A 13190-nucleotide genomic window follows, 5' to 3' on the forward strand; every position below is an offset into this window, starting at 1 on the left:
GTCAGCTGCCTGCTGTCCCAGGGAGACATCTGCACGCTCCGAGCACAGGCAGAGCAAGCCCAGTTTATTTTTATCAAATTAATCAGCTTTGCTGGCACTAGGGGGGGATCACTGAGCACAATGGACACTCTACAATCATTTTACAATTTCTTCGCTTCTGGTTCATCCCCTAAGGAGGGGAATCTCAGAGAATTTTACTTTACTGCCTGCCTCTATTTTAATCAAGCTTTGCAGATAATCAGCTTCACTTACAGGTCTGTTCCTCAGAGTTATACTGGGCACTACACTGGAAATTTTCTAAGATATCACAGAATTCCCTACATTAATTTTACATACAACTGGCAATCAAGGGATTTGAAAGTACCAAAAAATGCCTAACTCTGGACATTGATAAGAACTGCTACCTCTACATGTTCAGAATGTAAGAAAAGGACACGTGGCAGCTCAGAAAGGAGGAAGCTTCAGAATCAAAATGTTGACTATTAATGTATTTGGTGTCCAGTGTTACCCCAAAACAGAGATGAACAAGGGCACACAGTGAATACACATGCAGGTAACACACCAGTGATGTGAAAGGAGCTGATAAATCAGTTCCCCTTCTGTTCTCAGGGACACACAGTACACAGATACATGCACAGAAGATGACAGGCAGTCTTTCTCTACACCTTTCTCTCTGAAGTGAGTGTTTCCGTTTTTTCTGAAGGCAATAACCACAGAACTTTCCTGCAGAGCCCTTTAGCTGTCTGACTAACAATGGCAAGGAGAGCCCCTGGAGCCTGTTCAGAGCCATCATGAATTGATCCACTTCTCACCATGGTCATCTCTCCACTTCTCCAGACTCTGATGGGTCTCTGCCCCAGAGCCTCTCAGAAAGCTTTGGGAGACTGTTTCTGCTTTTAACACCAGTTTGGAGCACAAACAGACATAAGAGTGCCAGACAGGTTTTATCCCTTCTACTTAAAAAGAAAGAAGCCTCTTGACATCAAAGAAATGAAGGACAGCCCTCAAATCACTGTTAATCTAACTGCAGGGTCAACTTCAAAGCTGCATCATGTTTTTGAAGCCGTTCTATGAACAAGAATGGTTAAAAAACAATTTCCCAACTGCAGACAACATCTGATAAGCAATCCATCTGCAGACCTCTCAAGTCAGGAGCTGACTCCACAGAAATCAATAGGTTCTGGTGTGTACTGAGAGCAGAGGTGCCTCCACAGGAGGGTTCCTGATTTGGTGCTCTGATTCAGCACCAAAATGACCTGTTCCTGCTTCTCTGTAAATCTGCACACCATGTTCCAAAAAACAGTGGTCTATCAGAGCCAGGCTGAGTGTTTTGAGTTAGAGGCAGCCATGGAGTCCATTTTGTTTCTCATAACTGATAGGGCTGAGGTTACACAACCTCACAGTGTTACAGGGTGTTACAGTCCCAGTCACGGTGTCAGAGATCTGACACCAGAAACTCAAGGCACCTTGATGGATCCATGCCAAAACTCAAGAGAGTGTGGAGGACTCTGAACATTTTATCCCAAAGAGTGATGTCATATCTTTGCCTTCACAAGAGGTACTTGAGCCTAGGGTTACTCTCTGGAAAATCTAACCCAAAAATTCTTTGAACCATCAGGGGTGAACCTGGTATGTTAAGGAGTCAGAATTACATTTGAACTGGTCCAAGGAAAAAGGGGAGAGTGGAAACTTTTAGTCTTAAGATTTTGTGGGAGATTGGCACTGCTTCTTGTGTGCACTGAAGGTGTAAATAATGGAGAGGAAAGAAAGCCCCAAGCACTGTGAAGACAAATGACACAGGTCTAAGAATTCTCCATGGGGAAAAAACACCTTTGTTAGATATTCACCTGTCCTTGTTATTCTGAAGTTTAAAAGACTTCGATATGTGTGTAAGAATCAAAAAGGTTTGTGGAAAATAATTTCAATAAAATACCTAATCTATGACTTACTAAATATTATGACAGAATCCCAGAATGGTTTGGGTTGGAAGGAACCTTAAAAATCACCCAGTTCCAACTCCCTGCCATGGGCAGGGACACTTTCCACTTTCAATCTGGCCTTGGACACTGCCAGGGATCCCCGGGCAGCCACAGCTGCTATGGGCACCCTGTGCCAGGGCCTCACCACTCTCACAGGGAAGAATTCCTTCCTCATATTTAATCTAAAAAGTTGAGAGCACCTAATATTCTGTCAGGCATTTTGTTCTCTCACAGTATATCACAAAACACAAGGAAGGAGGCAGTTTAAGTGCTCTTCTTAAAAGTCTGCAAGGGTAATAAATAAACTAATAAAATAAAATCCCTCATCTTCAATAAGAGTATTCTCAAAGACAAAAGTACACCTAAATGATCAAAGATGGAAGTGTTTTAACCATGGTAAAATGAGTTTTCATTTCAAGTTTTTGTTCTGTTGCAAATATTTGTTGCTTGGAGATTGATTAATTTATTGGGTTTTTAATGCACCCTAAAGCTTTCCTGTGTGATCTGAAATGTACACAAAGTGGAAATGCTGCTCTGCAGTTCAGGCACCCCATACCCACAGCCTAAGAGCGTATTCCCTGCCCAGAGTGCATCTTGGATGCCTCAGGAGAGGAGATTACAGAGTCACAAATCAAGGGAATATATTAATCAATGAAATATAAAAGCTCATTACTTCAGAATAAAGAGATCTGTTAATGTATGAGTAATACTGAGAGTAACAGGTTCACAATGGCTTAATGAATGCATTACTACATCATTTATAAATATCTAGAGAGTCTGAGAATCACTACTACAACTACTATTACTGCCACTACTACTGAGTGTCACCTGCCATCCAGCACAGCCTAAAAAGGAAAATGGGTATTTATGAGAGCCAAACTACAATTTTAAAGAGACAGTGAGGAATATGTTTCAGGTAAAAATATTTGTCTGGAAATAATACTCCATAAGGAGTTTCAACTAAATTTCAAAATACTGCATATTTGTTCTCTGTCAAATCTCATCTATCTTGCAAGCAGAAAAGCACCATTAGCATGAAATGAGCTATAATTTGTGCTTTTAATAGACTAAGTCCTCCAGTATCCCCATCCACTAAAATCATACCAAGTTTTTTACTAGAATCCTTGCCCTGAAAGCCCAAGAAAAATGGCACAAAATGAATGTGCAGCACTAATGAAACTCTGCAGGAAGGGCTGTGGACATTTGCTACTTCTTTCACACCAGTCACTGTCTTTTGCCCATTGTCATTAGTGTGGGAGCACCTTGGATCTCCTTATATTACTGTCTCACACAAGAGCCATGAAAGATTTTTACCTGCCATATATTTTTCTTAATCTCTTGTTCAAAAATTGCCTACACAGTCTTACATTTCCATGAGTCTTCCCTAGTTAAAAAGATAACAAGAGAAAACAGGCACATTTTCTTGATAAATTTACTTAAATTTGTATTATCCATCTGAAAAAAAATTAGCCATGAAGCTCCTGTACCTTGAGACCACAAGGATTACTTCAGTTCTAAAACAAAGTTATAACAGAACACCATCATCTTGAACAGGAGAGTTGGATTTGTTAAAAATTATCAGATAGTTGTTATGCAGTCAGGCTCAAAATATTTCTGAACAAAACACCTGGAGATAGAGTACTATAGGAATTATAATGAGAGATTTAACATCCAGCAGTAAGCTGTCTTACATTTGAGTTCTTATTGACCAGGCTGCACAAATCCCCTGGGTTGTCAGCATTTCGAATGTCCACGTCATGAGGAGACACAAAGATCCTCTTGTTGTGTAAATCAAAGAATTCCACCTGGCTCAGGCCCACGTTTGCTGGATTGCCCCAGTTGGAAAGAAGTTCCATAGTCACATAAATGGCATCATGTACTTCCATACTGGCTGTCATCTGGACCAAAATGAAATATGGTAAAAAATCTGTGACCAACCAATAGAATGTGAAACAAAAGATTGTTCAGACTGCAAAGCTGACAGGTCAGAAGCAAAAAGATTACAAAGTCAAGGCTATTTGGACATTCAATCAATCACTTTGAGTTACACCAATTCTGCCACACATCAACACTCTTAAAAAGCCTGAAGGCAACTAACTCTCTGTTCTTTGTCTGATTCCTTTGCCATTCTGATGAACAGTGATAAATTCTCTTTTCTTACCCTGCCATAGGTTATTACCTGATGTAGGGCAGGACTGAGGGATGCAGCTCATTCAATGTACTTTTATTTCAGTATCACTGGGAAGCACCCAGTGTGCACAATTATGGTGCAGATATGCACAAACCTTCTCTCTCCACATGGAATCTAGTCCAGCTTTGCCACCAGCCATGGATCTGTCACTGTCACAGGCAGAATGGCTCCCACGCTCCGTGAAGGCTTTCAGGAGTCTCTTCTTTTGTCTGAAACAGCATATTCTGGGTTATTTCCTCATAATTCCTGCATTTTTAAGAAATAGCTGGTGCAAAGGTGAAGAGATGACAGGATGAGCCCCCAGGAAAATGTACCCACACACTGAATGACAACTTTTGCAGCATTCCACCTTAGATACACAGAGTTGGGTTAAAAAGCTGGGCTCCAGTTCCCAGCTGGTTCTGAGGCAGTGTTAGAAGAGAATGCAGAGGTGATCTGAAGACAATAAAGTGAGATGTTGGCAGATCCTGCTCCACAGAAACTGGCCCAAGGCTGCACTGCCTGATTTGCTACTTGCACAGTGGCTCAAGTATTTGAAGATTACTAGGTACAGTGATTGGACTGGTGGCATTCTAAAAAATCTCTCTTCAAGAAAGGAAGTTATCCTATAGCAAATATATATAAATATATACCTGCTTCCAAAAGGGCAGAATCTCTCCACAGCTTTGGTGACTGTAGTCCTTGTCTGGCGTTTTTCTGGAGGTTCAGTCTTTGCAGAAAGAATAGGTGAAACAGAAAATTTCTCCTAGGTAAGAAAAAGATGAACATGTTTCATTCAGATTGTTCTGATCAAAGAGCATCAATCTGGAACAAGTAAGAACAAACAGAATCTCTGGAAGTAAGAGTTTGGGCCCAGCTCATCTGTAACTATACAAAGTTAAAGCACATTTAATACAATTGGTCTTGATTTACATTGAAAGAGCTGAGCTTGGAAGAAAACATAGAAGTAAACTCTGAGGACTAGAAAACACACACACACACACACATAGATATATATAAGCATATATATAAAATCTCATTGTATACATTTGGTAGGACTCAGAGTTGGCCAAAGCTTTGGCACAGGTCTACTAGACTTTATCCTCCAAAATCCCTCAATTCTATTAGCATAAAATAATGATTTATTCTTTCAATAAAGAGCTATCAGTAAGATATCCAAGAGAAAACAGGAAAAGTGCTGCATTCTTATAATGCTCTGGACTCTTTCTCTCACTCTACTCAACTTTTTTGTTGATTTTGTTGACTTCCTTGTTTATGAGTTTTTAATTGCTTTTAAATGTGGTTTCTGGAGGTAAGAGATGAACATTAGGGCAGAAAACTCTCCCCAGCTCGTCCTCAGTGAGATCTAGCAGTGTACAGCACAGTTCTGCTCCAAAAGCAGAGCATGCACTAACAGGGAGCAGTGCCCATATTAAGGAGTCCTGGAGGAAGGCAGGATTTATTGGGATGGAAATCACACATTGCCTTGTTTCAGAAGCTTGCAGGATGGAAATGGCTCAAGTGAGCCTGCAGCTGTGCAGCTGATGTATAGACACATCATATGGCTGGTCTATCAGGTGCTCAGTGATCCCTGTAATCAAGAGGGAGCTGTGGGATGCCATCCTGAGGAAGCAGATTAAAGGAAACAACCCTTTGGAAGAATAACACAAATTAAATGACACTAAGGGGGCACCATCATTCATTCATACACAATCCTAATGTGTAAGAGATTGTAATTCATGGGGGTTTTGCTACTTGAACAAACAGCTCTCTTTTTTTTTGCCATACCTTTTGGGGGTTTGTGGCAACTGCTTGCCTTTGCAGATCTCCCTGCAAGAATTCATTCTCAATCTGCACTGCTTGAACAACAGCTGAAACAGAGAGGTCAGGATCCTTCTCACACACACTCTTCCTAGTTACTGACAGGGATGTTTCTGGTCGACTTAAGGGCTCTGAGACCAAAAAAAAAAAAAGGGGGGGGAAGAAATACTCATTTGTTCAGGACATACAAGTATGGAACATTCCAACACCTGAAATTTCCCATTCTGTTATTGTCACGGGGCTTTGCAAGCAGCCTATAACCATCCCAAATGAAGCTGAATTCCCCCAATTTGGTTTTATGTTAACATTCCAAGTCACATCTTCTTTAGGCAACAGTTAAAACAGCATTTTAAGAAGAGGAAAAACAACAAATGAGAAACATAATTTTGATGCTTTTAGATTGCTTCGTTCTGGAATTTAGTGGAAATGCCTTGTGGAAGTCCATTGAAAAGAAGTATATATAATTTAATCACAGCAGGAATCTGTAATTGGGGTGTTCAGCTATTTTGGAGGAATCCCCAGAGACTTCTAGCAAAACAAGGGGAGTCAGGAGTTGCTATTTACAAGGCAAAATAAATGACCTTATCATTTAAGCAGTCATCACAATGCCCACACGAATCCCAATCTTCCCAAACTTCATGGAGAAACAGAAACATCACAGCCTAGAAACAGGTTTGAAAGAAAGGAAATCAATTTTAACAACAGATGATGTGAGATTGGATTGAAAGAGAATCACAGTGGTAATATCTGAGGGCTTTAAAAGACAAGGGAAGAGAAGAGACTGAAATTGTACAGACATTTAGAGTGAGGGGAAATACTGAAATGCCAGAGTGCTCTCAGTGCTGCAGGGAGGAGAGCACAGTGCAAGTAACATGAAGGCCACCTTGAAAAGACAAGAAGTTCAAACTGAGCTGAGATCTGTGTGCATTCACTCTTTGCACATACACCCATGAAAACTTCCAACAAGCATCTCTGCAAAAACAGGGATAGAATAAAGACCTGCTTACTCTTTTGTGCTGTATCATCCCCCTGAAATGAAATTAATTTAGGATTGATCACAGTAGTTGGACAGAAACAGTTCCTACCAGCACTATTATAACCTGAGAAAATGCTGCACACATCTCTGGGAAATCAAAGCAACATCTGCTTCAGCAGATGGTGGGTGAGGGTCTCAGAAGCTACAAAGGGGATTTATTCTGGAGCCAAAAACTTCTTTTTCTCTGATTTTCTTCTAATTAAGAAACTATTTATTTGGCTTTGACAAAACCACTGGCCTTAGTGCTTTCTTGGAACACATCTGGATTCTGCTTTTTTGAAAAGAGCAGCTTGACCACAGAGTATGGCAGGTCTGAAAACTTCACCTCAGACCTTTCAAAATTCAAGGTGATCAGACTTGTTCAGTTAAGGACTGCACTGAACCACAACTGCAGTCACAACTTCAGCCCCTACATTTGGGATTTTCTGTGCTTTGTTGGGGTTTTTTCCCCCAGGTAAAGACCACACCTTAGCAGCAGTAGAATAAGCAGCAGTGGCTTCAAATTACATTCTCCAGTCCAAAAAAAATATTTTCCAGTATTGTCCTAGACACTGACATATCTTCCCAGCACTGCAGACTGATCTCAGTGTTCAAGTTGTAATTTAAGTACAGTCCCAAGCAGCCACAGGGCTCTTTTGGCTTGCTGTGAAAAACTGTGCCTTTATTGTGGTAAAGAACTCTGCATTTTGCATTGCTACAAATGTGTTGTGTTAAACTCTTCCACCAAACATCAACTGCTGACCGGGAGAACACACATTTCCATTAATACCACAGGGAAAGTGGGAAACACAGAGCAAGAACTGAGCAAGGACTGAAAGAGAAAGGCAAAATCTTGTGCTGTGGAAGCAAAAAGAGAAGGAAGATAGTAAAGATGTGGCAGAAGATTAAAGTATGCAGGCTATCAGAATTTATCACAATTTCACTGAAGTCAGAACATTCGAGGTGTTAAAAACAACAACAAAAGCACAGAAAATCCCACTTTAAAAAAAACAGGCGGGGAGTGACAGCTAAAAAAATCACATGATGACAGATGTGTGCTAAAATTGCATCTGAGCCAGAGGGGGAAAATGCATGAAAACTCTCCTTATTGACATCATATATTCTTATTTCTTACTAGAACAAATTGTTTCATGTCTGTCCTGGTGCAAGAACTCAGCAGAGAGTGGCCGAGTGCCTTTATTTTTCAGCATGACTGGTTTGACAGGAATGTACACTTCAGCACTGTCCTTTCTTTTGGCTGAGAGGACTTGCACTGGCTTCACTTCTGCAAGATAAAAAGGAAAAAAAAAAAAAACCTCTAAAGTTACGTGGAAGCAGCCAGCCCAGGAAAAATTAATTGGATTTTAAATGCTAAAGTTTTGCCACTTTAATTATGTTGGTATAGTTAAAAGTGATAATTTCCCTCTCTTTCACTGACACTGTTCTATTGATGTAGAAGCACATATGGATAGCTGGCACTAACTCAGTGAAACAAAATAAAAATAGTATTATAATGTACCAAGACATCTCATCTCTGCCAGATATTTACCTGCATTACTGTCAAGAAAAGTAAAAATAAAAAAGAAATCCCGAGTTATTTGTTGACACAGTTATACCAAAATAAATTCTTAAAATACAGACACAAATGTTGTCTTGTTTAGAAATTTCAAAGTGGGAGATGGTTGCCTAGAATTGCTCATACAAGTACTTGTTCATTTTTTGGTTTGGGAATTATTAATGCCTCTATTGTTTCCATCACAGCTCTGAAATTTCTCTCTGGACAAAAAGTCTTGCTCTCTCCCAAGAGATTTTTGTTCTCACTGCATTTTCATCTCTTGCTCCTGTCTCTTCTTGTGCCCCTCTCCCCATTCACACTCCACTGACATCTATGATAATGAAAGGAACACTCCTCTACTTAATTTATTCCAAGATTAGTCCTCTGAATTTATACATTTAACTATAGATTAGGGAAAGAAAAAACAAAGGAAGTAGTAAAATAAACAAAACCACAAAACCAAAATTAATTACTGTACTGGAAATGAGAATGGAGGGAATTTTGAGAAATACTGAAGGCAGGTCTAGGTCAAGTTTCTGCCTGAACTCTCCACCCTTTGTTAAATCTCCTTTGAGACCTAATAACTGGTTGTAGGTTTGGACACTGAGATCTCCAAAGGAGACAGAAAGAGACAAAAAGAAGTGGCCCATGTCAATGAGACAATCTTAGTTCAACTGTCTAGAGCTGGTGATGCAGGTGCAGTAACCAGCTCTATATATTTGGATTTGCCAAAAAATTCTTAATGAAGTACAAGAGATGAAAGTGCCCCAAATCAGGAGATCAAAACAACAGGTTTGCTGAAGAGCATGAGAACTTAGGAGGGTACAGGGTAACTCCTAATGATCAACCTTGAAAGGAATTCCCTGACAGAATGTTAATTGTGTAGTGTGGAGGACACACACTTACTGCTTTGATCCTGGCTGAACTCCAGCACAGTTGTAGCACCAGAATCAAGGCTAGAGCATCTCCCAGCATCCTGAGGTTGAGAACCTTCCTTCTGCAGTGCCCCACTGCTATCCAGCTGAAGGCCTTCAAAGCCTGTAATTGCTTCCTCGGTGGGAGATGGTTCTGAGAACACATCCTCTTCAACAGAGTCACAATCTTCACTCAGGGAGGCTTCTTCCATCCTCTCCTCCACACTGCACTGCAAGCTGCTGCTCAGTTCCTGCTGCAATATAAACACATCTGTCACAAAAGCTCCAACTTGGATTCTGAAATAAACCAAAGTGGCTGCCTCTTCCTCCCCAGGAGAAAGAAAAATCTTCTGATGAACTCAGAGCTGTGATGTAGCTAAAAATATTCCCATTCCTATGTCATGTCTGGCCTCCTTTGATGAGGGCTTGTTAAGAAAAATCATCCTACAACTCTGTGCTCCTTCTCATCAGTATCCAGCAGGAACATCCTGTAGGCCAAGGAGTTTTGATGTGCAAAACCAATTTTTAGGAATAAGTTACAAAAAGCAAGTAAGGGGGAGAGCAAAGGCATATATTTGTGCAGTCTCACAGTTGTGCCTTGCTATTTGAAGAGTAGCTGCAATCCAGAATTTCCAAATGCCTTCACAAGACTGTCAATTCATGCAGCAGCAAGTCCTTTTACAGCATGTGATAGATGATAACAGTCCTGCCTTGTACACAGCTGTACTTCAAACACCAGCAGAAAAAAGTTGGGGTCTATCTAATGGGCTAAACTCCCAGTTTGCAGGAGTTTTTTGAAGTGGACACACTGTAACAGGATTTGATACAAAAAATAACCTATTTTGAAATTTACTGTGGAAAAAACTACCGTGCCTCTCTCACCACACACCACAAAGAGCACAGATGATGCTGGAGAGCTGTGTGCTTTCATGAATGCTAAAGGAAAAGACCTTGCATCTCTTAAATGCTTTTTGCTTTTTCCCTCACCCCCCCCCCCCCTTCTTTGTTGATATAAGAGTTTGGAGATAAATATAGGTAAGCAAACTGTATAAAATGAAAACCTGAAGCTACCTTAGGTACAAATGAACTGTGACAGTCTATATTCAGTTTGCAATGAAAGCTTCAAGCTCCTACAGATTATACTTGTTAGGAAATCCATGTTGACAGAAATATATTACAAAGAGCAGACAAAGTCAGGTTCAAAAGAGGGTTTATAGGCAACCTGAGCCTTGATATCAAGCATGTCCTTATGACAGTCAAAACTAATATTTCCAGCTCTTTGACAGGAAATTGTACAAGCTTTCTTTTCCTTTGAAACCTCTGCATCTGCATTGTAACAAGACATTCAAAAAACACATTATAGCCCCAGCAAAATCAAAATTATTTCCATCTTGACTAAAAAGAAAAGGGACGGGTTCTTTTGAAATTATTGGCTTCCTATTAAAAACACATAAAAGATATGAATATCCATCAGTGTAAACAAGTCACCAATTTGTTGAGCAAAAAATAATCATCAATGCAAGAGCAATATAGGGATGAGAGAAAGATGCAAGCTAGGAAAATATGCTTGGGAATTTTGTCTGATGTCAGTAGTGAGATCTGTAAACAGTTTCATATATAGATGCTACTCCACTACCCAGAAAAGCTTTATTTATGTCATTAATTGGTTAGGCAGAAAAATATTCATAAATTTTTGTTCATTGATTCATTTTCTTCCACATTTGTGAAGTGTGCTAGAACAAACTGCAATTAGTGATCAAATAGAAGGCTGCACAGTCAATATAACAACAATCCTTGATGCAAAGCAACTGCATTGATTATGACATTTTCAAATAGTCTGATTTTTGTTAGGTAAAACAATGACATGCAACAATTTTAGCATCATTATTTAAAGACCAACCTAAAGGCACCGAAAGCTGTTGTTTCAGCTTTCTCTAACCTGACACTCAGGAGTGATGTTCACTTGCACAATCATTAAGTGAACTGAAAGAGGCTCCTTGCAGGAAATACCTCAATTCAACCCAACTGAGACAATATTCCATCTCCTAAAATTGAGGTTTAACATTTTGTAGTGTTGCTGATTGAGACTTGATTTTTCAAGCAGCTTTGCTTTTCATTTTTTTCCTTCTTTTTGTGACACCTCATCAAAGCAAAATTCTCTAATGAAGACACCACAATAGACTGGGTTTGGGTGCTGCAGTCAAGGCTGATACGTGGGCATGATCACATTTCAAATGACACTGCCATGAACAACAGAAGGCAACTGCCAATTGTACCTGCGAGAGAGGACCATCATCATCATCAGTGCTGCTCTCCACAGCCAAGCTTTCATAAGGCTCAAAATCATCAGGGTACACCAGAGATGGTTCAATGTAGAGTTTATCCCCTCTTTCTGTTTTAATTGCCACAGTTTTCTGTCAAAAGAAGCATTCAAAGAAATTAGACTTCTTCTGTGTATCAGCAGCACAAAAAGAGTAACCATCACACTTTATATAACAATTGCATGATCAAGCACTGTTTTATTCTCTTTTTCACAGAAGGTTTCTGTCCTCCCTGAGCTCACCTTTGGGCCCCTGAGTTAAGGTTTAACAGCCCTGGTCAAACTCCCCACCTGCTGCTGCTGCTGCTGCTGTTCCCAGAGTGGGCAGTGATACTAAACCTTGCTCTCTGCTGTTCCTACACTCCTCTAGCATTTTGTAAGTGCCAGAGATGTCCCAGAGGGATTATCCTAAGACAACTTGGATGGATTCTTTCAGTGAGTCTATCTTTCCCCCTCACAGCATCCCTTAGCACAGCCCAAGTCTGACAGGTTTGCCCAGGAACTGCTGGGTCCTGTACTTATCCAAAAAATCCCCATAGAAAATCACTGGGAAAGGAAACTGCTATCTGGCTCAACTTCCTTCTTAGTCTGTGGTTGCATTTTTCCTTAGCTAAATAATTTCAGTTGTTCATAAGGATATAATAACTCCTATCCTCCTATACAGGTGGATAAAAGGAATTATCCTAAGCTAGTCCCAAGAAGCAACCAGGTTTTAGTACAGAGCCACACATCTGGCAAATTCAGCAAAGAAGTCCTGACAGGCCATAATGGAAGTAGAGAAAATGAATTCAACTAAGCAATAAGGGTGGTAAATTAAGTAATGCAGCCTTAAAGCTTGAATGTGCAGTACTTTCTTAAAGAAAAGAAAACCTGCATAGCACAAACACTTGATTCACAGTGCCAGAGAGCTCTGATCCCATCACTCAAGCACAAACTGGACATCCAGCCAGGCCAATGCCTAATCAAGTAGTGTAATTACTTGGGTGATATGTCTCCATTGTTCTGAATTCACATTCATTCTTTTAATTAAGTCCTTGACAGGTTAACTCAGATCCTTCTTTAGGCTAAAAGAAAATAGGTTTCTCTTCTGAGATTTCTCTGGTGAACCAACACCTATGAGGCTGATGGCTCCAAATTTCTTATAGATAGCATATTTTTATTTATATGCATTTCTCTCTCTTATGATCTACAAGAATTTATGGCAAATTATTACTCAAATTATGCAAATTACATTTCTTTGTCCCTTAATCCTGTTGCAGGGTGGAGAACAGCAGTAACAGGCAGGCATGTCTCTCCAAAATGAGTTTTCCATTCTTTGCACTAGATAAATTCCCTAGGGTGCCATCAGAGCTATCCAGCAGCAGCTACTCTGCTGGAGGACACATTGAGCCACTCATGTCCAGGCCACAAAGGTTT

General features: G+C 40.1%; 1 protein-coding gene across 7 annotated transcripts in view; it reads right to left on the reverse strand.

Moving 5' to 3' along the window:
- KATNIP (katanin interacting protein) overlaps positions 1 to 13190 on the reverse strand; it is a 55590-nt gene that overhangs the window by 34766 nt on the left and 7634 nt on the right. For 4 of the 7 annotated variants that reach the window (XM_088174529.1, XM_014890976.2, XM_014890973.2 and 1 more), the window contains exons 6-12: positions 11731 to 11868; positions 9447 to 9708; positions 8121 to 8270; positions 5938 to 6101; positions 4803 to 4915; positions 4265 to 4379; positions 3671 to 3877 (exon numbers count right to left, since the gene is read on the reverse strand). In XM_088174529.1, the coding sequence (XP_088030655.1) occupies positions 3671 to 3877; positions 4265 to 4379; positions 4803 to 4915; positions 5938 to 6101; positions 8121 to 8270; positions 9447 to 9708; positions 11731 to 11868 (1149 nt within the window). The remainder of the gene's footprint in view (positions 1 to 3670; positions 3878 to 4264; positions 4380 to 4802; positions 4916 to 5937; positions 6102 to 8120; positions 8271 to 9446; positions 9709 to 11730; positions 11869 to 13190) is intronic. The other 3 variants (XM_088174530.1, XM_014890978.2, XM_088174531.1) reach the window with 2 other exon arrangements.

Source organism: Sturnus vulgaris, chromosome 16, assembly GCF_052056855.1.
Source record: "Sturnus vulgaris isolate bStuVul1 chromosome 16, bStuVul1.hap1, whole genome shotgun sequence".
Taxonomy (NCBI): Eukaryota; Metazoa; Chordata; class Aves; order Passeriformes; family Sturnidae; genus Sturnus; species Sturnus vulgaris.